The following is a 25,440-nucleotide window of genomic DNA, read 5'->3' on the forward strand; positions in this document are numbered from 1 at the left end:
AAACAGGAAGAATCTCTTTCCCAGCTGCTTTACTCCCCCCATAGCTTTTGTTTACATCTGTCTTTCCATTTGCACTTTTTGTTGTTGTGTTGGGGTTTTTTTTTGAGAAGCAAAGCCACAACAGGAGCTGTGTAAAGGGAAGATGGTCTGTAAAGGGTCTGTGGGGTTTCTGTGGAGAAACTTTCTCCACTTCACATGAATGTTTGCAAGAAAAAGCTCTGCATAAATCCTGCTCTGGATTAGAGGGGCAAGGAACAATCTGGTCTCTTGAGCTGTATTTGTAGGGGCTCCCTATTAATTCTTACTGGGGTTTTGTATCTCTTAACTCAGAGGGGGCATGAGAAACAAGACTGACTTTGTGGTGGGGGTGGCCACTCAGTATGGCTGTTTCCTTGAACTTAGCTTCATCTGGGCTGTTGATTCTCTTGCACTGAAGAATGCAAACACGGCCTCAAGCAAGCAAGCTCCTCAGCATTCAGCCTGAGGCTCATAAACAGTGAGGTGGGCACTCAGAAAGGAAAGCAGGAAATAAAGGTGTCTCCAGTTTCCATCCAGGAGGGCTTATGCTCTATTATTTGGTGTCCCAATGGGACACCACAAAGTTTGAGCACAAAGCAGAAGATGAATCCTCTTTCCACACACATACCCACCCAGTGTGTGTTTATATTTTTATGTATGCATGCATATGTTGCCTGATCTGATGGGGCAGAAGCAATGTGAGGTACCTCATTTTCAGGAGGATTGGGAACTTGAGGAGGATGCTGTGTTGGTTGCCTGGGAAGAGGGGGGAAGAGCAGGGGGGGGAAAAAAATCACCTTTTCCATGCTCAGGACTTTGTTTTCCTTACCACATATGATTTGTACTAGAAGGTGGTTGTGTAAAGCAGTGTTGCTGAAACCTTTCCTAGAGGCAGGTATTTGGTTTATGCTCCGAGTTTTGGGTTATCTGTATGCAGAGGGGACATACATTGCTGTGGTAGCTGTGATTTCTCTCTGGAAAAAGAATAATTGCTGTGTCCAAAGAGGGTGAAGTCTTCTCTTGTGCTTATTATTGCTTTTAGAGTTGTGTAGTTTTGAATGGGTCAGGATAAGCCCTGTAGTTTGGAAAAACAAAGGGTGGGTTGGAAATACGATTGCAGCCAAAAGTTCCTTCTGGGCACAGGTTGCTTGTGTGTGTCATTCTTCAACTGTGTGATCTTTTCTGAGGAGGAAGAGACCCAAAAGGGTCATGAGGCTTTTCCAAGGGGAGAGAGGAAATGAGAAACACTTTCCCTCTTTTGGAGAAAGGTAAAAGCAGGATATACCAGGATCCTGTCAAATCCTATTTATTGGCACTGAGCCTTTTCAAAAGCTGGGAACAAATCTGCACCAAAAATCCCAACATTAGTACAGGCAGGAAAAAGAACCAACCTGCTGAGGAGTGGAAGGGAAAGAAACAAGGCAGATTTAGCTGCTACTACTGACTGACACTAGCCAGATTGGGGACCTAGGTCCCAAACTGAGATATTTACATAGGAAATAAATATGGCTACGCACATCTTGTGCATCATAATTTACAGCTTCTGGCACTGAAGAATATGAAAATCCAGACCCAATTAGTGAGTTCTAGCCAAGCCTGCTCAGTTTGGAGCCCATGTAGGGCTGCAGCAGAAAGCAATCACGACTGCTCTTCACAAAAGCTGTTCATGGTGTATCCTGTACCCAACAGCCTCCAAAACCAGCAGTCACCCTGAATTCTGCTTCCAAACCTATCTGTATCTGAGACAGTTTTCCCTTTCTGGACAGGAAAATGTCAGTAAGAAAAAAGCAGTCTGTCCTTAAAAAAAGGCAGTTCAGTAATCTTCAAAAATGTGTATTTCAGCCTGTGTAAGAATAAAAGAAAAATGTTTCCAGAGTCTAGATTAAGCAATACAAAAAAACCCAACCCTTGCCTATCTGGCAGTTGAATTCAGTGGCCTCCTGAAAACTCCATGTACCCAACTGCAGGTGGAGCAGTACCTGTTTCTTTTCTGGATCCTGCCCTTTTCACTTTCTTCTGGTGTGCACTCAAAGTAGACAGTACCAGTTCCTCTTCCTCCATCCAGCATTTCCCACCTGAGTGACAGAGCAAGTGAAAAAAACCTAAATCCTCCTGCTTGTATAATCTAGTTTCTTTTTGCCATGCATCTCAAGACTTCCTAGATAAAAACGATACTTAGATTGAAGTTAATGGCAATATCTCTGTTTTCAGTTAGGACCAGGATTTTGCACACATATGTAGCTATCAAAGTACTAATTTTACAATAATTGATCTTCAGAAGACTGGAGGAATAATAATAATAATAGCTGGAGTTAAAGGTTGAAAATATTTTTGAACTGAAGAGATGTTGTGTCCATCATTTAGTGCTCTTCTGCCTCAGTGAATTGGAGATTGCATTTGAGTAGTGCAGGTGGTTTCTACTCAGGAAGAGCCTGATGCTTTTGCATTGAGGTGCCAGTTTGCAAGGCAGATTTGAAGCAAGAAGGAATATCTGTAATGTTGTCTAGCTTGATGGCTTGTTTCAGGACCTAAAATGGAAGTAAATGAAGGAACAAACACGGTTTCTTGTTAAGATTTGTGGTGGTGGTATTAGCAGTATATTCTCACGTTTGGATTAGATGTTATTGTGAGCTACTGGGACTGCTTTGTTTTATTGTTCAGGTGATACAGTTTGGAATATTCAAAGGGAAAAAATGCCAGTGTTCTGCTTTGACAACTTGTGGAATAACACACTTTGTTTATTAGTAGGTCAGTGTGTGGTGTTTCTGCATACCTGTGCATTTTATGTAGGTGTAGAGTTTGGGTTGTTCAGCCTGGAGAAGAGAAGGCTCTGGGGAGACCTTATTGTGGCCTTTCAGTACTTAAAAGGGTCGACTAAGAAAGAAGGAGACTGACTTTTTAGCATGGCCTGTTGTGACAAGGGGTGATGGTTTTAAGCTAACGAGAGAAATATTAGTCTAGATAAAAGGAACCATTTTTTTCCTGTAAGGGTAGTGAAACACTAGCCCAGGTTTCCCTGAGAGGTCATAGATGCATCATCCCTGGGACCATTCCCGATCAGGTTGACTGGGGCTCTGAGCAACCTGCTCTATTTGAAGATGTCGCTGCACACTGCAGAGGGTTTGGACTAGATGACCTTTACAGGTCCCTTCCAACCCAAAGCAGTCTGTGATCCCATGTATGCCCATCAGAGCATGAGCAGCAGCCCTCTCAGAAGGCTGCTTTCCCACCCTCGCGGCACTGGCACTTTGCCCTCAGGTTACTGAGGACAGCAGCCATCACCTGCGGCAGCCCGGCATTCCAGACCTAACAGTGCCAAACCTTGCTCTGGCAGCAGGAGCCAGGCTCTTACACTACCTCCGAGGGGGTAACACCCCTCCTCAACCCCTTTCCCCCTCCCCAAGGCCACAGGCCGAGGGGCCGGGGCGGGGGTGGGGGGTTGGCGGCGCAGAGGCCGCAGGTCCCGCCGAGGCGATGCCAGATCCAGGTTTTGGCGGCAGCAGGCGGGGCGCGGAGGCCGAGGCTGCGGCCGGGGGGCGCTGGGGGACGGCCGGGGGCGGCGGGAGGCTCGGGCCCCGCGGAGCCGCCTGGCCGCGGCACCGGAGGATCCAGGTAGATCGGGTCCGGCTTTTACCTTTCTCCTTCGGCAACCCTGCGCGTAGGGCTGGTGGCTGGGTTGTTTCCTGGTCTCGCAGAAAGAGGCAGTGCTGAGTTAGGAAGACAAAAATAGACCTTTACAGCGAAATATAGGGATTGTGTGCGCGGTGGGGAGGGAGAGCGGCACCCGGCTGGTTTCCAGGAGCAGCCTTTTTCTCCCTCTCGGTGCATGTTAGGCATTTTTGCACAGATTTCTACCCCCCCCTTACCCCCTCCCTACCGAGGCACGGCTACCTCTGCCGCCTGCTCTCCGCATCTCTTCGGGGGAGCGAGCGAAGCAACTCGGCTGCGATCAGAGAGCGGCTAGAGACCATTTTCTGTGAGCCAGCCGGGGGGGGAAGAGAAGAGGAACCGTCGCAGAGACACACGGATATACAGACTTGTCTTCTGCCTCCCCCCCTACCCCTACCCCCCCCCCACCCCCCCCGTCCCTTCCTCCCTCCTGTAAATACTCAATCTGTAAAGGCAGCGGTTTGACATCCATCCTGAGCGGCGGCTATGGGGTGTTTGGGCAACAGCAAAACGGAGGATCAGCGTATCGATGAGAAAGCGCAGCGAGAAGCCAACAAAAAGATAGAGAAGCAGTTGCAGAAAGAGAGGCTGGCTTATAAAGCGACACATCGCTTGCTTCTGCTGGGTAAGGAGGAAGGGGGCACAGGGGTAGGGGGGGGGCAAAGGGGAGAGGAGGGGGCATCGGCCCCAGCCCGCCCAGGCGGCAGAGGAGAGGGGAAAGAGAGGTTGTGTGAGCCTTAGGTATGGAAAATGTAGGCTGTTGTCTTGAGCAATAAGCGAGACGTGCCCAGATCGTGTTCCGCGCCTGAGCCACATGGATTCATACAGACAGAAATGCTGCCGGAGGTGGGAGATGCTGTCGCGTCCCCCCAGAAAAACCAAACCCACCCCAAGCCCCCAGCCTGAACCGTGTTATCACAATGTTCTCCCTTTTCCTTCTTTCTCTTTTAGGGGCTGGTGAGTCAGGAAAAAGCACTATTGTGAAACAAATGCGAATCCTACATGTCAATGGATTTAATTCAGAGTAAGAATTACTGACACTTTGTGACTTGTTTTTCGTTAAATGTTGGGAACAGGTTATCACACAGCAGGTCAGGGGATTTCTCCTTTCACCCTCTGTGTTTTGGTGACTTGACACGGCGTTTTGGGGGAAGGAGGGGAGGAAAGGGAGTGAGAATAAGGAAATTACAGCTATTGTATATTTGCATTTTCTCCTTCTGGCCCCTTTACTGTATTTTACACTGTTGCTACTGCGGCGCTTGACAGGCCCCTGTGTAGCAACAACATGGCGACTACTTTTTACATAGAGGCAAATAACCAAATATTGCATCTGTCTGCAATATAAAAATACATGTCAAGTCGCATTCAGGATGACAGTGGCTGCTGTTTTTCCGGTATTGGGGTTAGTGTAAAACTGAAACTAATTGTGCATGTTTGTTAGAAATCATTCTGTTTTCTGAGGCTGCATCATGTTCTCTCTGAAGAACTCTGCCCAGAAATTCTCATTATTCCATAGCTTTAATTTTAGCTATCTCTTGGCCTTCGACTATGTGCTGTTAATTTAGAGCATGTTTACAGCATGCTGTGGAAACGAGAGAATGACTTCCAGTTCCATCAGGGGAGGCTTTGCAGATGTGGCTATGATTGCCTGATTGAAAAAAAAAAAACAAACCAAAACCAACCAAACAACAAAACAGCAAACCAAAACCAGTATCAGGAACGAATGTGCATCACTCCTGGTGCTATGCAAGAAGAGGAATAAGGGGGAAAAGACATTTTTGTCTGGCTGTCCTTTTCAGTTAGTGTGTTGTAATGATGAAGAGCAGATAAACAAGCGATCAGATCAGTGAAAAAAAAAAAGAAAACAAAGTGACTGAACCTCTTTGGAAGAAAAAAAAAAATCAAAGTGTTAATGTTTCTGTTTTAATGCAGAGAAAAGAAACAGAAAATACTGGATATTCGGAAAAATGTTAAAGATGCGATTGTGGTAAGGACACACTTTATACTGCTCTTAAATGCTTGGGTATGCTGAAAATGGTGAGGATTGTGCTCTCCAAGATTGTGCTGAGAGAAATCCCATTTTGCTGATCAGATTGGATTATCTTCTGTTGATCCCCTCTCCTGGATTTATCCAGATTAATGTGTTTGTTTTCGTTTTATCCCATTCCAGACTATAGTTTCAGCTATGAGCACTTTAATACCCCCAGTTCCGTTGGCCAACCCAGAAAACCAATTTCGAATGGACTACATCAAGAGTATAGCTCCTCTTTCTGACTTTGACTATACACAGGTAAGAAGAGAAAACACTGATTTATTCTGTGTTGCTTGACTTTGATTTACTGAAACATTGGAGTTTTTGTTCTGTGGAAGATGCTCATGGGGAGAGCTTATGCCAGTGTCACCACTTGGGTGAACTTTCTTCCCTGATGCTGGTGGTTGCACTTGTTTTAGTGGTGCCAGGTTTTGTTGCTACTGACTTACTTGCTGCTGGTTTTAAATACTGTCTGGATTTGGTTCTGCTCCTCAAATGTTTCTGCTGTTGTAATACCTAATGGCACATCATATGAGACTTTTTTGAGAGCTGGTTTCCTGCATGGAATTAGGTGCAGGGTGTCAGTCTGTGGAGTTACAGTCCACCTACAGAAAAGGATATAGAAGGGAATAGAAGTTTAGAGTGCCCCACTGTTGTTTTCCATACTTATGGTCCTTCTGAGTGGAAACTCATGTAGCTGGTGGTTAAGTGATTTGCTTCCTTATCTATTTATTGTAGTTGGCATGAGCAAGGGTTTAGTTATCTGTCAGTATTGCCACCTTTTGATATGGAATCATTAGAAAATGAAGGATTTCTGTGTAGAGGCTGCTCTTTAAGTAGACAAGTGAGAAATACCTTGCAAAGACATCTGATGTTTGATGACTTTTTTATTGTAATACTATTCTTCATAGGAGCGTGCATAGAATGTTGCATGTTTTATGCCTGACTTGAAAGTAAAGTGCCTAGACCTTCTGAATATTCTAAGGAATTTCATTTTTGCAGTAGCACAATTTCAGATTTGCCTTAAAATGATACTGAGAGAAATTTGCTGTGGATTGAAAAAAAAAACTCTTCAGTCATTGGCTAAACGATTGCAAGCTGTTGATGCTATCAATACTGCCAAAGAAGCCATTTACAATAGAGTGTCTTTAGGTTATTATAGCTCCAGGGTGGAAGGGGGAGAAGGGGAAGAGTCGTTTCTTTATTATATGACTCATATTCTCTGGTGCGTGGTTTTTGCCTCTGGTAAACCTACCACTTTGAAGGCTGAAGATAAAGCAAAAATATCAGACATCTTGTACAGTTAGAATTTAACACTGAATGCAGATGTTAAGAAAACGACTGCAAGGTACACCCACATATTGCATAATTGCTCAGTTGCTAGATGTGAGTTAGTGAAAATGAGAAGCTCTTTTTAGAACTAGAATGCCAGTTTGACATGGAATATTTGTCTTAGGCAGGTATTGATGTTCTGAGCCATTTGTGGCTCATTTGATGTGGGATTTTTTTTGAGCTTGAATTTTGACCTTTATATGCTTGGGTAAAATAAATGGTGACCTATTCTTTGCAATACTCTACAGTGACACTCCCCCTTAACCCCCACCCCTACCCCCCCCCCTTTGCTTTTTTTTTTGAGTTTCTGGGATAAAAGGTAACTAAAGTGGACTTTTCATAGGGCTGGAGATATTATTTGCTTTTATTGCTTGCAAAATGTCATCTTTTTCACAGAAGCTGACTATATCTTGTCAAATTTGACTCTCTGCATGATGTTTTGCAGAGCCAGAAACTTATTCTTCTTAGAGGGGAAAAGAGTAGGACCCAGTGGACTGTGAGACAAGTAATGATTCATTTGAAGTCTTGATTCAAAGTCCATTCTGGTTTAAAATAGAAAAAAGTAATAGCTCTTTTTTAATTAAATAGGATTTTTTTAAATGCCATCACAATATTTGAAATAGTGTCCAATTATAGTTCTAATTAAAAAACCCAAGTTGTCACAAGCTTTAAAAAAAAGGTGAAAAATCTAATGCTGGTTGAAAAGTAAATACCTGATGTGGCACTTTCATCCTCTCCTCTTCTCTTCTCTTCTCTTCTCTTCTCTTCTCTTCTCTTCTCTTCTCTTCTCTTCTCTTCTCTTCTCTTCTCTTCTCTTCTCTTCTCTTCTCTTCTCTTCTCTTCTCTTCTCTTCTCTTCTCTTCTCTTCTCTTCTCTTCTCTTCTCTTCTCTTCTCTTCTCTTCTCTCTCCCTTCCCTTCCCTTCCCTTCCCTTCCCTTCCCTTCCCTTCCCTTCCCCTTCCTTCCCTTCCCTTCCCTTCCCTTCCCTTCCCTTCCCTTCCCTTCCCTTCCCTTCCCTTCCTTCCTTCCCTTCCCTTCCCTTCTTCCCTTCCCTTCCCTTCCCTTCCCTTCCCTTCCTTCCCTTCCCTTCCCTTTCCCTTCCCTTCCCTTCCCTTCCCTTCCCTTCCCTTCCCTTCCCTTCCCTTCCCTTCCCTTCCCTTCCCTTCCCTTCCCTTCCCTTCCCTCTTCCCTTCCCTTCCCTTCCCTTCCCTTCCCTTCCTTCCCTTCCCTTCCCTTCCCATTCCCTTTCCCTTTCCCTTCCCTTCCCTTCCCTTCCCTTCCCTCCTCCCTTCCCTTCCCTTCCCTTCCCTTCCCTTCCCTTCCCTTCCCTTCCCTTCCCTTCCCTTCCCTTCCCTTCCCTTCCCTTCCCTTCCCTTCCCTTCCCTTCCCTTCCTCTTCCCTTCCCTTCCCTTCCCTTCTTCCTCAATTCATAGGTTTAATGTTTGTAAAGTGGATAGCTTGGCTACATTTTTATTTATTGTGCTTTAAGATTTTGGTGGTTTAGTATGTTATTTATCTCCAGGAAGATGTGTGAGCAAAACAGGTGAAAAAATAAGAAGAAGGGAAAAAAAGTGCTATCGTGCTTCAGGGCTTGATTCTACTCCATTTAAAGTCAGTGATAACTTAAAGTAAAATTGCATTTCCAGCTGAAATAACTTTTGACCCATCTGGTGTTGTGGTTTTTTTAATAAGGACAAACGTAAAAATAAATACTTGAGATAGTAATCAATTGTGCATTCTTGGCTAAGCACTGGCGTAGCAAATGCAAGAAGGAGAGATTTTGTAAGTAGAGAAACTGAGGTATGGAATATGACCTTCTGAGCCAGAGAAAACCAATCCAGTATCCAGTACTAGACATTCAGGACTTGTGGTTCTGTCATCCATACTTAAAAATGGTTGTAAAGAGAAAGATGCTGACTGAGCTGTTGCCTCTGGGGGGAATTTTGGGACATTCTAAAACACGACAAAGGTCACCTTTCGTCTCTGAATGAGGGGAAAAGGCATGAATCCGAATGAGGGTTTTTAACAGAGTGGATAGTAGTGAGCTGTTGAAGACATAACCCTTAGTGTTGCAAGATAAATTACAGATGTGTTGTTACCTGTTGGATGATAGCCACCTGATCTTTGTGGGACAAATCAATGTGTTTCAGTTGAAGGTGCATTTCAGACATGCTGTGTGCCACAGTGTGACCAACAGCACTCATGAGGCAGCAATTTAAATGTATTTGTAACACATTGGGTGTGCTTGGATATGTGTTCTTAAATTGCATCGCAATTAACCAATATGCATTTAATTGTGGAAATTGTCCTTTAAAAGAAGTGGATTTGAAAATACTGATTTCCTGTGGGTGAAACCATACTCCTGATTTCAATTTATGGCTAGAATTCCAAGAACTTGAGGAAGAATGGGTTCACATTTAGCCTCAGATTACCTATCTTGGGATTTTGTTAGGCTGATTTGTTTTTCATTCTTACGCAGATCTGCACCAAACCTAAGCAAAACATCAGTGATACAAATTATCAAGCAAATTGTTTTGTTTTTGAAGCCTTTTAACATTCCCATGAGTGGCTTTATTTACTTTAAATCTTTTATTTGATGTAGTTACTCTGCCCTGGTGATTTTTCTAGTTGATACAAAACAAAATCAAAGATTTTTTTCATTTCTTTTGTAATTTTTATGTTGCCCTTTCATTACTTTTGTAAAAGAATATACAATTTGTACAACAAATTTCCTGGGTGACAAGCCTAGGCTAATTCCAAAATCCATAAGAATTAAGGCTACAGTATTTAACAAAGTAAATGAATGTGGACAAGGCAAATGTCCACTGATTTTTTTTTGCCCCCTGAAAGTCCTGAAAGTATTCCAGATAAATTACAAATTGATGACTTGTTTAGACGTTATCTTACCTCCATCTATCAGAATGGAATCAGGAGAAGGGCTTTAAAACTGAAATGGAAGCATACACACAACATGGGGAGGGATTTTTAAGTTCTTTTTGGCAAACTGTTGATTGATATTTGCTAAAGTTAACAGGAATTGACCTGCGCCATTTTTAATCCTTTATTGATGGGGAATTATTTTGTCCTTTGTGAATCAGAGTGAACATATTAAGGGCATATTATGCTGGTAGCTGTGGAAAAACATGGTGGATTATGTAAGCCTGTGTTTACTCAAGTTCAGTTGTCTCTATTAAAGGATTTGAATTTTGTGAGCTCTACAAGGCTGCTGGGTGCATAATTCCCTTACCCTTATTCTTCCCCCAAAATATCAAGCTTATCTGACCAGTTATGTGTGGGTGTATAGCAGATAGTCAGCTACCACCAACTTCTGTTGTCAAATGTTTAGCTATAGAATCAGAATGGTCTGGGTTGGAAGGGACCTCCAAAGGTCATCTAGTCCAATCCCCTCTGCAGTAAGCAGGGACATCCTCCGTTAGATCAGGTTGGCCAGAGCCCTGTCGAACCTTATCTTTTATATCTCCAGGGATGGGGCCCCAACCCCCTCCTAGGGCAACTTGTTCCAGGTGCCCACTACCCTCACAGTAAAGAACCTGTTCCTAACATCCAATCTGAATCTGCTCTTTTCTAGTTTGAAGCCATTATCCTTCATCCTATCACTGCAAGCCTTTGTAAACAGTCCCTCTCCATCCTGTTTGTAAGCCCCCTTCAGCTACTGGAAGGCTGCTATTAGGTCTTCCTGGCACCAGTTACCAGTGAATGTGAACGATTTGCTGAACAGAAAACCTATAAAGTCTTCACCCAGGGTTTGGGGGGCAAGGGGAGTTTTCAAAATATTCCTTTTCCTGTGCAAAGAATGTTTTTTACAGACAAAGTGTTTTGCTGAACCTTCATAAAACAATGATCTGTGCACATGTTGTTCCAGAGTGTGAGGTTCAAAAGTACTTTCTAAAAGCTATATTATCAATCAAGTAAGCTCTTTAATTGAGCTCTTAAAAGTGGAATGTTCATGTTGGTCCTGATGGGAAAACCACTTCAGATGATTCTGGTGCATGGTTTGCTCTAAGTCTTCAGAGATGGCAGTTTGAGTTCAGTTTGGTAACTTAAAGTTCCTTCCATCTTCTTCTTAAAAATCAGGGCTTTGTATTTGTAATGTAATGACACAAGAAGGAAAAATACTTACGGTCAGAATCTGAAGTTGCGTAGACTTTCTAATTAGAAAATGCTTCATTTTTGGTTTTATTAGACCTAATATTTCAAGCCTGGTGATGGATGGCTTTCACTCTGTGTGTGTCTCATTGTTTGATGCAACTCCTCAAGTGAAGTGTCTGGCTGAGCTGTAGAAAATCTTTATCTCAAATAAATAAATAAAAGATTAAAAGCATGTCAGATCTGGTTCATGTATAGCTACGTGTGTAGGTTGTGCAGTTAATGCTGTCACTTCAATATCCTATTTGACCCTGTGGTGTGTACTTGATGTGGCCCCAATGAGTTACAAAAGAGCATCAGCTTACATTTGTTGGTTTTCAGATAACTTGAACTTTTTTGCATGTTTCTCAGAACTGTGAAAGTATACAGAGGGACCTCGACAGGCTGGAGAGATGGGCAGAGTCCAACGGCATGAGATTTAACACATCCAAGTGCCGGGTTCTGCACATCGGCCACAACAACCCCATGCAGTGCTACAGGCTAGGGTCAGAGTGGCTGGAGAGCAGCCAGGCAGAGAGGGACCTGGGGGTGCTGGTTGATGGTAGGCTGAACATGAGCCTGCAGTGTGCCCAGGCAGCCAGGAGGGCCAATGGCATCCTGGCCTGCATCAAGAACAGTGTGGCCAGCAGGAGCAGGGAGGTCATTCTGCCCCTGTACACTGCACTGGTTAGGCCACACCTCGAGTCCTGTGTCCAGTTCTGGGCCCCTCAGTTTAGGAAGGATGTTGACTTGCTGGAGCGTGTCCAGAGAAGGGCAACAAAGTTGGTGAGGTGTTTGGAACACAAGCCCTATGAGGAGAGGCTGAGGGAGCTGGGGCTGCTTAGCCTGGAGAAGAGGAGACTCAGGGGTGATCTTATTGCTCTCTACAGCTACTTGAAGGGAGGTTGTAGACAGGCAGAGGTTGGTCTCTTCTCCCAGGCAGCCAGCACCAGAACAAGAGGACACAGTCTCAGGCTGTGCCAGGGGAGGTTCAGGCTGGAGGTCAGGAGGAAGTTTTACACAGAGAGAGTGATTGCCCACTGGAATGGGCTGCCTGGGGAGGTGGTGGAGTCGCCATCACTGGAGGTGTTCAGGAGGAGACTTGACAGGGTGTTTGGTTGCATGGGTTAGTTGATTAGGTGGTGTTGGATGATAGGTTGGACACAATGATCTTGAAGGTCTCTTCCAACCTGGTCTATTCTATTCTATTCTATCCTATCCTATCCTATCCTATCCTATCCTATCCTATCCTATCCTATCCTATCCTATTCTATTCTATGTTGGACTTGAAAACATCATAAAATAACAGGGAGAATGCAGGGTATAATGCCACTCAAATGGCTTTACTTGATTCTTTGTTCTATTTAAATTCTTGCTTTTGGGCCTGGTTTACCATTTTAGGTGGAATGATCAGCCACAACTTTTTACAATTACCTGTGGTTGTGAAACGATGTTATGACAGTGTCAGGTCAACGTTAGCTCCTGAAACTGAGCTAGACAGTGAAAAGTTAAGTCAGTGCTTTGTGTATTTATGGTTTAAGATGGTAGCTGATCATTTATTCTTATTTTCACAAGTGCAGAAGGGATCTGGAAGGCCAGATAATGATTCAGTTGTATAGATCCAACAACATTATTACTACCCTGAATTGGTAACAGTAAAAAACCTTGTGAAGAAGGCTGTTGGGAGAAGGACAGCTGAAAATGCTGTGTTTGCTACTATCATTGTGAGCGACTTTTTAGTCTCCATGCAGAGGTTAAAATTGTCAAGAGGACTGGTATTGAAAAGTAGTGGATACTGGGGAGAAGTGGCAATTAGGTAACATTAAATTTCTTTGTTGTGTTAGCACTTGGTTTTGTGCTGCACACTAACTATTAATTAGCAGCAGATACTGAAGTTGAGCTCTGCTCATGTTAAGAGCAGATTCTGCTGATGCCCAGCAGTATCTTCTCTTCCCTATGAAATACCTGTTTGAATACAGATGTAGTGTAAGTGTGTCTGGTTTTCATTAAATCAACCAGGCAAGTCCCTAATGGTCTGATTAGTCAATCTTAGAGTACAAAATTATAAACATTTCCTACATGAGATCAAGAATAGACTTTAGTGTTAATATTACTCTGGGTTCATTCCCTGTAAGCGTTAAATTTACTGCTGTTGTTGGATCAGTCAAATCCAGTGGTGCTTTCAGAAATAAGCAACCATGGTAACTGTGTAGTTTCAAATATGTAAAAGCAGAACTGGGATCATACTGCAAACAAGAATAGGGCAGTTTTGGGGAAGGAAAAAGGAAAGGAAGAAGGGAAAGGAAAAGAAAAGCAACAGATAAGAAAAGGAAGGCAAAGAAAGAAAAGAAAGACAACCCCCCAAAACCAAACCAACAAGCCCCTAAACTTCTTAAATTGTTAATATATATCAGAACTGTACTCTGTACATACATACATCTTTACATTGTTTTTAAATCCTTTATTTTTAATTCTTTAGTAAATCCTCTGATTTTAGTGAAAACATAACAGGGCCTTCAAATTGGAATGGTTTGTGTATAGTGTAGCTCTTCTGTGAGGCTCAGGGTTTCTTACTTAAAACACACGGTCTGTGTTTGGGGGTGCTTGCTTCAGGATGAAGAAATTCCTAATGTTCAAGCATAAAAATAAAGGACAGCTCTTCCTTTAGTAAATCTCTACTCTGTTAAATAAAAGTGTAACAACATCTCTCTTGCTCCCCTTGTCCAAAAACTCACTGACCCACGACTGTTAACTGTTTCTACCAGTGATAAGTGAATAATCAAATTTGTGTCTCAGGGAAGGACCTGGGGGGTCTGCTTAGAACCTGTCAAAGGTTAGGGCTCAAACCAGGGCAGCCCCCAATTCATAGTGTCATAGTATCATGCAGGGTTGGAAGGGACCACAAGGATCATCTAGTTCCAACCCCCCTGCCATGGGCAGGGACACCCCACACTAGATCAGGCTGGACAGAGCCTCATCCAGCCTGCTCTTAAACACCTCCAGGGATGGGGCCTCGACCACCTCCCTGGACAACCCATTTCAGGGTTTCACCACTCTCATGGGGTAGAACCTCCTCCTCACATCCAGCCTGAATCTCCCCACCTCCAGCTTCATTCCATTCCTTCCCCCTAGTCCTATCACTACCTGAGATCCTGAGAAGTCCTTCCCCAGCCTTCCCATTAACAGTAGAAGTGCTGAGGTTGAGAGTCATAGGAAGTCCTGAGCATAATCACAGGTGTTCCACAGTTAACAAATGTAAGGTGCATTCAGAATGAATGAACATAAATGAATAAATAAATAAATTTCAAAAAGAAACAGGTATTAAATTCTGTGTTTGGTTTGAGGTCTTCCCACCTCACTGTTTTTAAGAACACATTCCACATTGAAATACATAGAAAAAGTTCACCTTCCCCACTTCTTTTAGAGTATATTACATGGTAGAATAGTGAATTTCAGTCTGAGAAAAACCCACCACAATTATTTGAGAAGGTCTTATGAACAATGCTGCTTATGAATGAAGTGCAGCATTGCATTCAACGTTACATCATCATAGTAACACCAAATTAAATGTTTGCTATCTTACATTGTGCCTCTGATTTCCCAGATAGCAGGGTGGTGTTCACACTTCACCCAGCCTGCCTTATTTATTGTCATCACACAGCACAGACACTTGCACTGCAAAACTGGAAAGATATTATCACTTATTATTTCTGCTAACTAAAATTACTTCCCTGGTCTCCAAAATTGCTGGCATTTACTGATACTACCTCAAGTTTGGTACCCACAAATACATTTGAGGTTTATTTGGAAGTCAAGCTAGCATCCAGTCAAATGCTGTGATAAATGTCACCTTTTGTCTTCCTTTGCTACAAGTTTAGCTGAGAACTTCAACACTTTCATCATACTTTACAAGGATAAAAATATTTTTGCTTCTAAATTTGGATATTTGATTTGATGGCAAGGGGAAGACTAATAACTTGAATTACCATGTTAAGTAGGAGTGACTGATGCTTCTCACAGAACAAAAATGTATTAGAGGCTCATTTATGAGCTTTATTTATGTTCACCGTGTATTTTGCATTGTATGCCCTAAAAGAAAGGCAGAAGTCATGGCTTAAAGCTCATACTATTGTTATCCCTGCATGGCTCTGTGAGGCACACCGATTTGTTTTAAACTGTACTTCCTTTGGAGGGGCTGCTGGTTTGTTTTTCTGCTGCTGCTGACTCTGCTATGTGCAGGTGGCAGCAAACCTTCTCCATCCTAAGGTTTGGAACGACAGCCAGAGGAATAGCCTTGGGCCCTGCGCTGGTGCCTGACAGAGATGTAACAGACTGGCCAGAATAACAAACTGATCTTGATTCCCAGTCCTTCCTCACTGAAGAAACAGGAAAGAAATTCTTGCCATCTTTAGCACTGAGGTTGAGTTGTGTTGAAATCTCTAGAAGAATTAATTATGAATTAATTTGGAGTGTTTTTCAGGCTTAACATGCACTTAAAAAACGTTTGCAAGATCTTTGCTTGTTTGTTCCCTCATGTGAATATCGAACTGAATTTTAATGGAAGTAAATGTAAGTACATGCCAAGGGTAAGCACGTTCTTAATGAAGACACATTGCCCAATTAGTCAAAGGATAGTGACATTTCAGCCTTTTGCAAGTGGCAGTTTTCAGAGGAAGGGTCACAAAGTATTTAATGAATTGTCACTATTTCTAAACTACATGAAAACAGATTTTTTCCATCACAGCCATAGAAAAGGTAAACATAGGCAGAGTATATTTCACAGTTGTCCTCATTAGCAATTTGTTGTTTTAATCACTTAAGCCCAAAATAGCAGGTTGATCTACTGCTTTTGCCATTTTTGAGTGCTCTGTAAAAGTAATGTGTTTGCTAGTCAGGGAGACCCTTTTTGACTTCAGCAGCCATGATAAAAACATACAGATCGGGGCTAAATCGTTGCATGCATACCTATTGTCACTGAAGCTAGTGGAGACCTCAGCAACAGAGATCACCTCCTCAGATAATGACAATCGTGTTGTTGTTTAGAGCTTCAAAGAAGTGAGTGTTCATCTGCACAACAGCACAGAGCTGCCTCCCCTTTCTTCGGCACATGGTGAGATTTTAGCTTCAGTTTCTGCAAGTGTTGAGCATTCCCAGCTTAGACCTTTGCTGCCTTTTTTTTCCATCGCCTCCATAGCTTTGTGTGTTGCTTGTGCTTATTGTCAACAGTGGATTATCTTCTTTAATATCTATATAGTCTGCCTCAACAGACATGATTTTTTGTTTGCAGAAGGCAGCAACCTGAGCTGAGGCAATAGGGAACAAGCTAAACAGTGTGAACAGAAGACTGTGTATACCTTGCATGCAATGAAGTAAATAAGTTGAAAGCCAACAAGTGTTATGAACAGTTTTTCGCCCCCTGAGTATCTAAGAAGCTCTTTCTCATAAATGTAAGACTTTATAGCAGATGAAAGGCAAGAGCAATGCACATTTGCAGTTGTCTATGATTTCACTCTGCCACCTATTTCATGTAATTTGCTTTTCTGTAGGTGCAGAGATTCAAGTGTTGTAGTCAAGTTCTGGGATGTTCTCTTTAAAAGGAGGCGGGAGGAGAGCATGATTTGTACAACATATTTTGAGGTTTATATTGTCTTATACTTTGGAAACTCTTGCAATGATTTCTTGGAACAGAGCTACCTCTGGCTGTAAGCATGCCAGCTACCTCTTGAGGCATGCAGATTACGGTTTCTTGCCTTAAATCAGTAGATGAATTTTGGTTGGTTTAAAGTGCACTCTTGTAATTCATCGACTTGTATTTGTTTTAAAAACCTATGCTGGATGTTTTGAAAGGATATTTATCCTCAGGCAAGAAGAATATTGGAATTTTTGTCTGTTATGTCAACATTAGAGATGAACTTTGCCTTTTAAATCTTCTAAAAGTAAACCTTTTCTGACACTTCTGCCATTTCATTCCATTTCAGTTTTCTTATTGCTGTCAGTAGGGCTTGAACATATTTTAATGCAAATAGTTATCCCACTGTTTTGAGCTGTGAAATTGTTTAGCAAGGTAAAATAGGCTAAAGATATGCAAGCCCTCTTATCTCTGTTAATTTGGTGAATGCTTTTTGATCACGTCCACCCTCACTTCCATAGGATGTTAAGTGACAGAGCTGTGCAGATCATTCTTTTCTTAACATACACCCACAGACTTTCTTTCATAGGAGCTAAATAATATCAAATTTAAGAACTGTCAGGTAGGAAAACAAGAAAAGGCAAAGAATGGTGAAGTAAAATAGGGGAAAGTGTAACCTTACTTCCCTCTCTACAGCCAGCTAACTTCTCCTTGCCTGCAGACCTACAGCTGACCTCAAGTAACATCAGGACCTGCTTGTCAGTCAGCTACAGAGCGCCCTTGGTGCAGGCTGAGTGCCTCAAGGAGTTCCCAACCCAGACAAAAAGGAAAGGTGGAGGAGAAAAGTAAATGAAAAAATCCCTATGCAACAAACAGACAGTCACTTTTGTTTTGTCATCGGGTAGAGGAGGAGGTCAGCTATCTCTGCTTGCTGCTGAAACCATGTCATTAATTATGAGTCCCAGCAGGTATCACAGAAGAATGAGGCTTCAGGGCCAGGATCAGTAGCTTAAATGTTCAAGTGAGAACATTCTTTCTGGCAGGCAGGTGTCCTCTAACTTGAACTTTTATCTTCTCCTTTCTTCTCCGGATGCCACTGTTGCCTATTCCTTTTAGGAAGAGCAAACCTGCTGATTTAGGATAACATCTAACTGAATAGCAGAGCTTGTGTTTCCCACCCTGTTAGAATTATTACCATTTCTAATCGCTGTTGTTACCTGCCTGAATTTCTCTCTAGGTTTTAACCACAGCAAGCTAAGAGTGCTTAGGAGCATCTCCGCTATGGGAACAGGCTGCTAGAGCTGGGGCTGTTCAGCCTCAAGAAGACTGTGGTGGATACCTTATAGGGGCCATCCAGTACCTGAAGGGGGCCTACAAGAAAGATGGGAAGGGACTTTTTAGAAGGCCTTGTAGTGATGGGATGAGAGAGAGTCCATTGAAGCTTGAGGAGGGCATATTTAGACTGGATATTGGAAGGAAATTCATTACAGTGGAGTGATGGGACACTGGAACCCATTGCCCAAGGAGGTGGTGAATGCCCCTTCCCTGCAGGTGTTCAAGGCCAGTCTAGGTAAGGCCTTGAGCAACCTGGTCTAGTGGAAGATGTCCCTGCCAATGGCAGGGGGTTGGAACTAGATGATCTTTAACATGCCTTCCAACCCAAACCATTCTATGAATCTATAGAATAAACTAGCAGCAGTGTGGGCACATTGTGGACCGGAAGAGGAATTAGTCAGGGAATTCATAAGTCATAATCATAATTTTTAAATGGTTATATGGATTAAAAATCATGTTACTGGAGGAAGCTGGCTCTTGACATTTGTGAGAGCCAGCCCTTCAAACCACAGACGATTTTCACTGTGTTTTGAAGGAGTGAAGGATTAAATTTAGTCCTTGGCCATAGAATAGAATAGAATAGAATAGAATAGAATAGAATAGAATAGAATAGAATAGAATAGAATAGAATAGAATAGAATAGAATAGAATAGAATAGAATAGAATAGAATAGAATAGAATAGACCAGGTTGGAAGAGACCTTCAAGATCATCACGTCCAACCTATCATCCAACACCACCTAATCAACTAACCCATGCAACCAAGCACCCTGTCAAGTCTCCTCCTGAACACCTCCAGTGATGGCGATTCCACCACCTCCCCGGGCAGCCCATTCCAATGGGCAATCACTCTCTCTGTGTAAAACTTCCTCCTGACCTCCAGCCTGAACCTCCCCTGGCGCAGCCTGAGACTGTGTCCTCTTGTTCTGGTGCTGGCTGCCTGGGAGAAGAGACCAACCTCTGCCTGTCTACAACCTCCCTTCAGGTAGTTGTAGAGAGCAATAAGGTCACCCCTGAGTCTCCTCTTCTCCAGGCTGTAATTCTACAGAGCAGATTTTGGTTCTCCTCTCTGATGAATGAAAGCCCCTTGCAGAGAAGTATAATGTTCCATAAATACAGAAGCCATCCTCAACACCTAGATTCCCTAGGGTCTAACCTTGCAGAGACTCAAACATACGAATATAGGGTGGACCCAAACGCGCCGCTCCTGCGCCGCTGGCGTGGCGCGCGTGCAGCGGAGCTTCCGGCTCTGCGGTGATGTATTAATATCAAACGCACAAATACTTGGAGTTGAAAAACAAAGCAAGCGAATCGTTCCTGCCTGTTAAATTTATATCTGGGAGGTCGTTGAGCACTTTTATGGCTTTTTCTCGGGGGCGGGAGGAGTTGTGTAGGTTAGAGATTGGCACCGAGCTTGGAATAAGCAAAATCTTTTTCAGCTAAAGTGACAGTTCTGTGGCTGCTATTAAGCTGTGAACAGTAGGTCTTTTCAGTAATCGCTGTGATTCATTTTCATATTGTGGGGGGGATTTTTTTTTTGTGTGTTCTTTTTTTTTTTTTCTTTCTTTCTTTTTTTAATAATAATCTCTTTAAAAGGCTTGCTGAACAGTAGGCTGCACCAGCATAACTTTCTCTGCAGAAGGAAAGGTTTCATGCGCAGAGCCTTAGATAATTTTCCTTAAATTGATTTGCGCAGCTCAATAAAACCAGAAGAGAAAACTCTGCCAGCTCGGATCCACAGGTTCATTAAGCACCAAATCTCATCTCTGATAGTGAAACTGGAAAAAAGACTTTAGGGATGGGGCAAGCACTAAGTAATGTTTCCCACATTGATTGTCCAAATGACCACAGATTTGTGGCTGAGGTATTTTTGACTGGGAGTAGTATTTCTGTATTTAATAACTTCAGTGGATTTTTCTTCCAGGAATTCTCTCTCTCCTTTTTAATGTAATTTTTTCCTTCCAACCTGCATGAACTTTTAACTTATGGCAGTGTGTTCTGCAGTTTAAGTATGTGTTGTATGAGGAAGTACCACATGACTGAGTTTTCTTTCTTGTTTTTCTTCTTTCCCTCCTGCCCCAAGCTTGCTACCCACTGGTCTTCCTTGGTTTGTCTATTCAGAAAGAATTCATCTTTTCCAAATTGCCCTTCTCATTGCATATCTGATCAATGCTGATCAATATCTAAAGGGTGGGGGTCAAGAGGATGGGGCAAGGCTCATTTCAGTGCTGTCATCCCCTAACAGGGCAAGGGGCAGTGGGCACAAACTGGAACACAGGTGGTTCCATCTGAACATGAAGCAAAACTTTCCTGGGAGGGTGACAGAGCACTGGAGCAGGCTGCCCAGAGAGGATAAGGAGTCTCCTTCCTGGAGAGATTCCAAACTTGCCTGTGCAACCTGCTCTGTGGGTTGGACTAGGTGATCTCCAGAGGTCTCTTCAGCCCTCACCATTCTGTGATTCTGTGATTGCATATCATATCCCTCCAAATATTTTTCTTTCAGATCAAAGAGTATTTAACTGGTTCTCTGACAAAGCTTGTTCTATATCTTTGCTCATTCTTGCTGCCCATCCATCTATCTCCTAGTTTTGCTAGATCCTGTTTGCAGTGAGAGACCAGAACAGTATTCAAGGTATAGGTATGTTACAGTACGTGCAGTAGCATCATGGTTGCTTTTTCATTCTCTAATCTTTTTCTAATAATTTCTACCATTGTTTACCTTTTTTGCAGACACCAAGTTGTTATCTTTACAGAATTAGGGTAGATTATTTTGAGACACTAGGACAAGTTTCCCAAGGAGGTTGTGCATGCCCCCTCCCTGGAGGTGTTCAAAGCCAGGTTGGATGAGGCCTTAAGCTATGTATCATAGTATCATAGTCTCATTCAGGGTTGGAAGGGACCACAAGGATCATCTAGTTCCAACCTCCCTGCCATGGGCAGGGACACCCCACACTAGATCAGGCTGGACAGAGCCTCATCCAGCCTGGGCTTCAACACCTCCAGGGACGGGGCCTCGACCACCTCCCTGGACAACCCATTCCAGGGTTTCACCACTCTCATGGTGAAGAACTTCCTCCTCACCTCCAGCCTGAATCTCCCCACCTCCAGCTTCATTCCATTCCCCCTAGTCCTATCACTACCTCAGATCCTGAGAAGTCCCATCCCAGCCTTCCTGTAGGCCCCCCTTCAGATACTGGAAGGCCACAATTAGGTCACCTGGGAGCCTTCTCTTCTGCAGACTGAACAGCCCCAACTCCTTCAGTCTGTCCTCATAGGAGAGGTGCTCCAGCCCTCTGATCATCCTTGTGGCCCTTCTCTGGACATGTTCCAGCACCTCCACATCCCTCTTGTAATAGGGGCTCCAGAACTGGACACAGTACTCCAGGTGGGGTCTCACCAGAGCTGAGTAGAGGGGGAGGATCACCTCCCTTGATCTGCTGGCCACACTTCTTCTGATGCAGCACAGGATCTGATTTGCTTTGCAGGCTGCAAGTGCACACTGAGAGCTCATGTTGAGCTTTATGTCCACCAGCCCCTCCAAGTCTCTTTCTCAGTGGTCTAGTGGAGTACGCTCCTGCCCATAACAGGGGGGTTGGAACTAGGTGATCTTCAAGGTCTGTTCCAAACTAAACCACTCTGTGAACCTATAAATCTATTTTATAATTCCAAGAGCATTTGAACACATATTCCTCTTACCTGTGTATAAGAGGAATAAATGTGAAGGTCTCTATACTAACATTAGCAGAGCCCAAAGGGTACTATTAATGACAGTGATCCTTATTCTCCTCTGGTATTTTCAGATATGCCATACATTTTGACTAGTTTGATCCAAAAACCTGTTGCAATCCATTTTGTGTGCTTTCCTGTGTGATGACATGCCTTCTCATTTGCTCTGCTTCTGTGCATCCCTTACGAAAAAGCATTTTATAACTTCTCTGCTGTGACTAATATTTTCTTCTGTGCAGAAGGAGAACGCTCTCTATTTATTTTTTTTTTGGTGCTTAAAATGGAAAATAAATTGGTCTTCAGCCTGAATTTTGGAGCGGCAATGTTTACAGTACCACGAAGGACATTTGTGCTTCCAAATCTGCTCATCGTTCCTTAATCACTTGTTACGGTTTGCCTGATTTAGCAGAAAAGAAGACCATTGTTTGGAACCCTTCTCATTAGAGAAGTAAAATGTTTAAAAATACCACTATTATTTTTTTTCCCCTTGCAGTTCCCATTGCTGTGTGTCACCAAGAGAAAATGTTTTGAACTCTTTGATCTCCCTTGGGGAAACGCTGCAAGTAGCAGAATTTTGTTATTTTTATGTCAGTTTAGGTCTTACATGATTCAGCACTTGTGGTTTGTGGGAAAAAAGAGTTGTAGCTCATGATTAAAGGAGGAAAAAATAGTAAGAAGTGGCTACTAGAGAAGGCATCTTTTGGCAGTTTGGTGGGTTTTTATTGGGTTTTCTTCATTTTTAAATCTTTGAATCTGCTCTTCCTGTTTTCTCTATGAATTCTGTCTAACATACTTTAAAGAGAATAGAATCACTGAATGGTTTGGGTTGGAAGGGACCTCCAAAGGTCATCTAGTCCAACTCCCTGTAGTGAGCAGGGACATCCTCCAGGAGATCAGGTTGCTTAGAGCCTTGTCAAGCCTCACGTTGAATATCTCCAAGGGTGGGGCCTCAACTACCTCCCTGGGCAACCTGTTCCAGTGTTCTACGGCCCTCGTGGTAAAGAACTTGTTCTTAACATCCAACCTAAGTCTCCTCATCTCATTTCAAAGCATTACCTCTCATCCTATCACTGCAGGCCTTTGTAAACAGTCTGTCTCCTATCACTGCAGGCCTTTGTAAACAGTCTGTCTCCATCCTTCTTGTAGGACTCCTTCAGGTACTGGAAGGCTGCTATTAGGCCTCCCCAGAGCCTTCTCTTCCCTGGGCTGAGCAACCCTAGCTCCCTCATTATAGATAGTTGTGTTGCACTTCAGCTTTCTGAACAGTATACAGACTCAAGAACAAGTTGCTACAGGATTTTGATAATGCTAAATCGGTATATTTATGTCCTTCAAACATAGTTGTCTCCAACAGGCTGACCAGCTGCTGAGTCTCTAAGGAAGGGAATGGAAGAGGATACAGAATGTAAGACAACTACTTGTAGTTCAGGGAAAATTCTGTGTGGTAGTAATGGGCCACAAACAAGGAGTTAACTCATTCCAGGATGCTTTAACGAGGCTGTTGCACAAAAGGTCATGAAGTAATTACACCGTTCTGTTTGGCACTGGTGACTATTCAGATGGAGTATTTTGTCTAGTTTTGGGAGCTGAACTTGAAGGAAAAGAACAGAAATGGAGTCCAGAGAAGGCCATCAAGAGTAAGAAGAGATGGAAGGAAATGGGTATGTTTGTTCTTGAAAAGAGAATGCTCCAAGCTGAAAGGGAAAGGAAACCAATTACAGTTTTTCATACTTAAAAAGCTGTGATTACATATTTTCTTGTCTGTCATTTCAGAGAGAAAATGAATTTGGGGAGAGGAGAAAAACATTCTTCTCTCTGTTCTGTGGTAGTCCACATGTATGGGATGTTCTACAACAGTGAGTTTAAGGACCACAGTCTCACAAATACACTGAGATGCTGTATTTTCAGTGACATGAATTACCTCCTGCTGAAGTTAAAAATGGCTGGAAAGCTTTGGAGGATTGGAGGTTCTATCAGTCAGTCTTTCACATTTGCCACTGTTCTTTCTGTTCACAGAGGTCCTGTGGGCATCTTGTTAGAAAGCCCCTGGGACTTCTGTTCAAAAAATAAATAATCATGTCTTGAAGAATTGTAGAGTCTTCATTAGCTGTATCTGCCTGACTCTTCATGGCCTTGTGTAGACAGCGGTGACACTTTCTCTTAAACAGTTCTTCCAGGGTGCTCTTCAGACAAAGCAGCAGGCTATAGCAGGCTTTATTATAATACAGTGTGCAAAAGTATCTTGTGCTTCCATAGAATCATAGAATTGTTAGGGTTGGAAGGGACCTCAAGGATCATCCAGTTCCAACCCCCCTGCCATGGGCAGGGACACCTCACACTAGATCAGGTTGCTCAGAGCCCCATCCAGCCTGGCCTTAAAAACCTCCAGGGATGGGGCTTCTACCACCTCCATGGGCAACCTGTGCCAGTGTCTCACCACCCTCGTGGTGAAGAACTTCTTCCTAACATCCAATTTGAATCTACCCATTTGTATTTTTGTTCCATTCCCCCTAGTCCTGTCACTACCTGACACCCTAAAAAGTCCCTCACCAGCTTTCTTTGTAGGCCACCTTAAGATATTGGAAGGTCACGATAAGGTCTCTTCAGAGCCTTCTCTTCTCCAGACTGAATAGCCCCAACTGCCTCAATCTGTCTTCATAAGAGAGGTGCTCCAGCCTTCTGATCATCCTCATGGCCCTTCTCTGGACAGTTCCAGTTCCATGTATTGATTGTTTTAAATCTAAATCCTGGCAAGATGCAGATAATTTTGTTCTTTTATTGGAGAAATACCCACATCACCTAATCAGACAGGGGCTAATATTTTCTTTCTTAACAGCAGAAAAAAATGGCTGGGGGAATTAATATCAGGAGCATTCTCTCTGAAGGCTCAACGGAGCAAAGACCATGCCTTCAGGTACTTCCAATTGAAAGCAGCAAGCAGGAGATTTTGTTTTCTTGCATGTGTGCACTGTTGCACATATCTGCATTTAAGTGCAAGACTTTCCCTAGTTCTCTAATCTGATCAAGAACAAGGACATGGGGTGGCAAACAGTGGAGTGAAAAATCCAGACTCTTAGCTGTAACTCCTCAAGTACATAGAAATGAAAAGGTGGTTTGGAGACAAAACCAAGTTTCTTTCAAGTTTGTGGCATTAGAGGGGAAATTTTCTGGGTGAAGCATGGCAGGTGAATAGCTTTGAAGTGCTGGTGACAGCTCCCGGCTGTCAGTGCAGGGAAGTGCATGAGCAAGGCCTGTGGCAAGTGCTGTCACCAGGCAGCCTGCAGTCTTTTTGGAGATGTGTGTTGTGCATTTGTCTTCATAAGAGGGGCTTGAGAAGAGTTACAGCAAAGCTGGAACTTTTGCTAGTGAGGGGTTTAGAGAACTACAGACAAAGCCATAGGAGATCAGATTTATCTCTGTTGGTTTCTTTTGTGCTCACCGTGGCAAATTCTGTAGAAAGGAGATGCTTTCTGTAGAATGCAGGGAGGGTCCCTGCTTTCCTGATGGAGTGGAAATAATGCTGAAATGCAGATTGCAGTGTTGTGGACTTAAAGG

The 25,440-nt window shown here is 43.2% G+C and overlaps 1 protein-coding gene across 4 annotated transcripts in view; it reads left to right on the forward strand.

Annotated features, from left to right (window-relative positions):
* Positions 1 to 25,440, forward strand: part of GNAL (G protein subunit alpha L) — a 255,958-nt gene that overhangs the window by 87,130 nt on the left and 143,388 nt on the right. Inside the window, exons 1-5 of one of the 4 annotated variants that reach the window (XM_068147624.1) lie at positions 3,613 to 3,630; positions 4,141 to 4,312; positions 4,639 to 4,711; positions 5,620 to 5,674; positions 5,858 to 5,977. In XM_068147624.1, the coding sequence (XP_068003725.1) occupies positions 4,174 to 4,312; positions 4,639 to 4,711; positions 5,620 to 5,674; positions 5,858 to 5,977 (387 nt within the window). In that variant the 5' untranslated portion in view covers positions 3,613 to 3,630; positions 4,141 to 4,173. Of the gene's footprint in view, positions 1 to 3,568; positions 3,631 to 3,728; positions 4,313 to 4,638; positions 4,712 to 5,619; positions 5,675 to 5,857; positions 5,978 to 25,440 lie in introns of those variants that run through there. The other 3 variants (XM_068147625.1, XM_068147623.1, XM_068147622.1) reach the window with 3 other exon arrangements.

The sequence above is a fragment of the Melanerpes formicivorus genome, unplaced genomic scaffold (genome assembly GCF_026170545.1).
Source record: "Melanerpes formicivorus ecotype bairdi unplaced genomic scaffold, bMelFor1.0.p_v2 SCAF_15, whole genome shotgun sequence".
Lineage (NCBI taxonomy): Eukaryota > Metazoa > Chordata > Aves > Piciformes > Picidae > Melanerpes > Melanerpes formicivorus.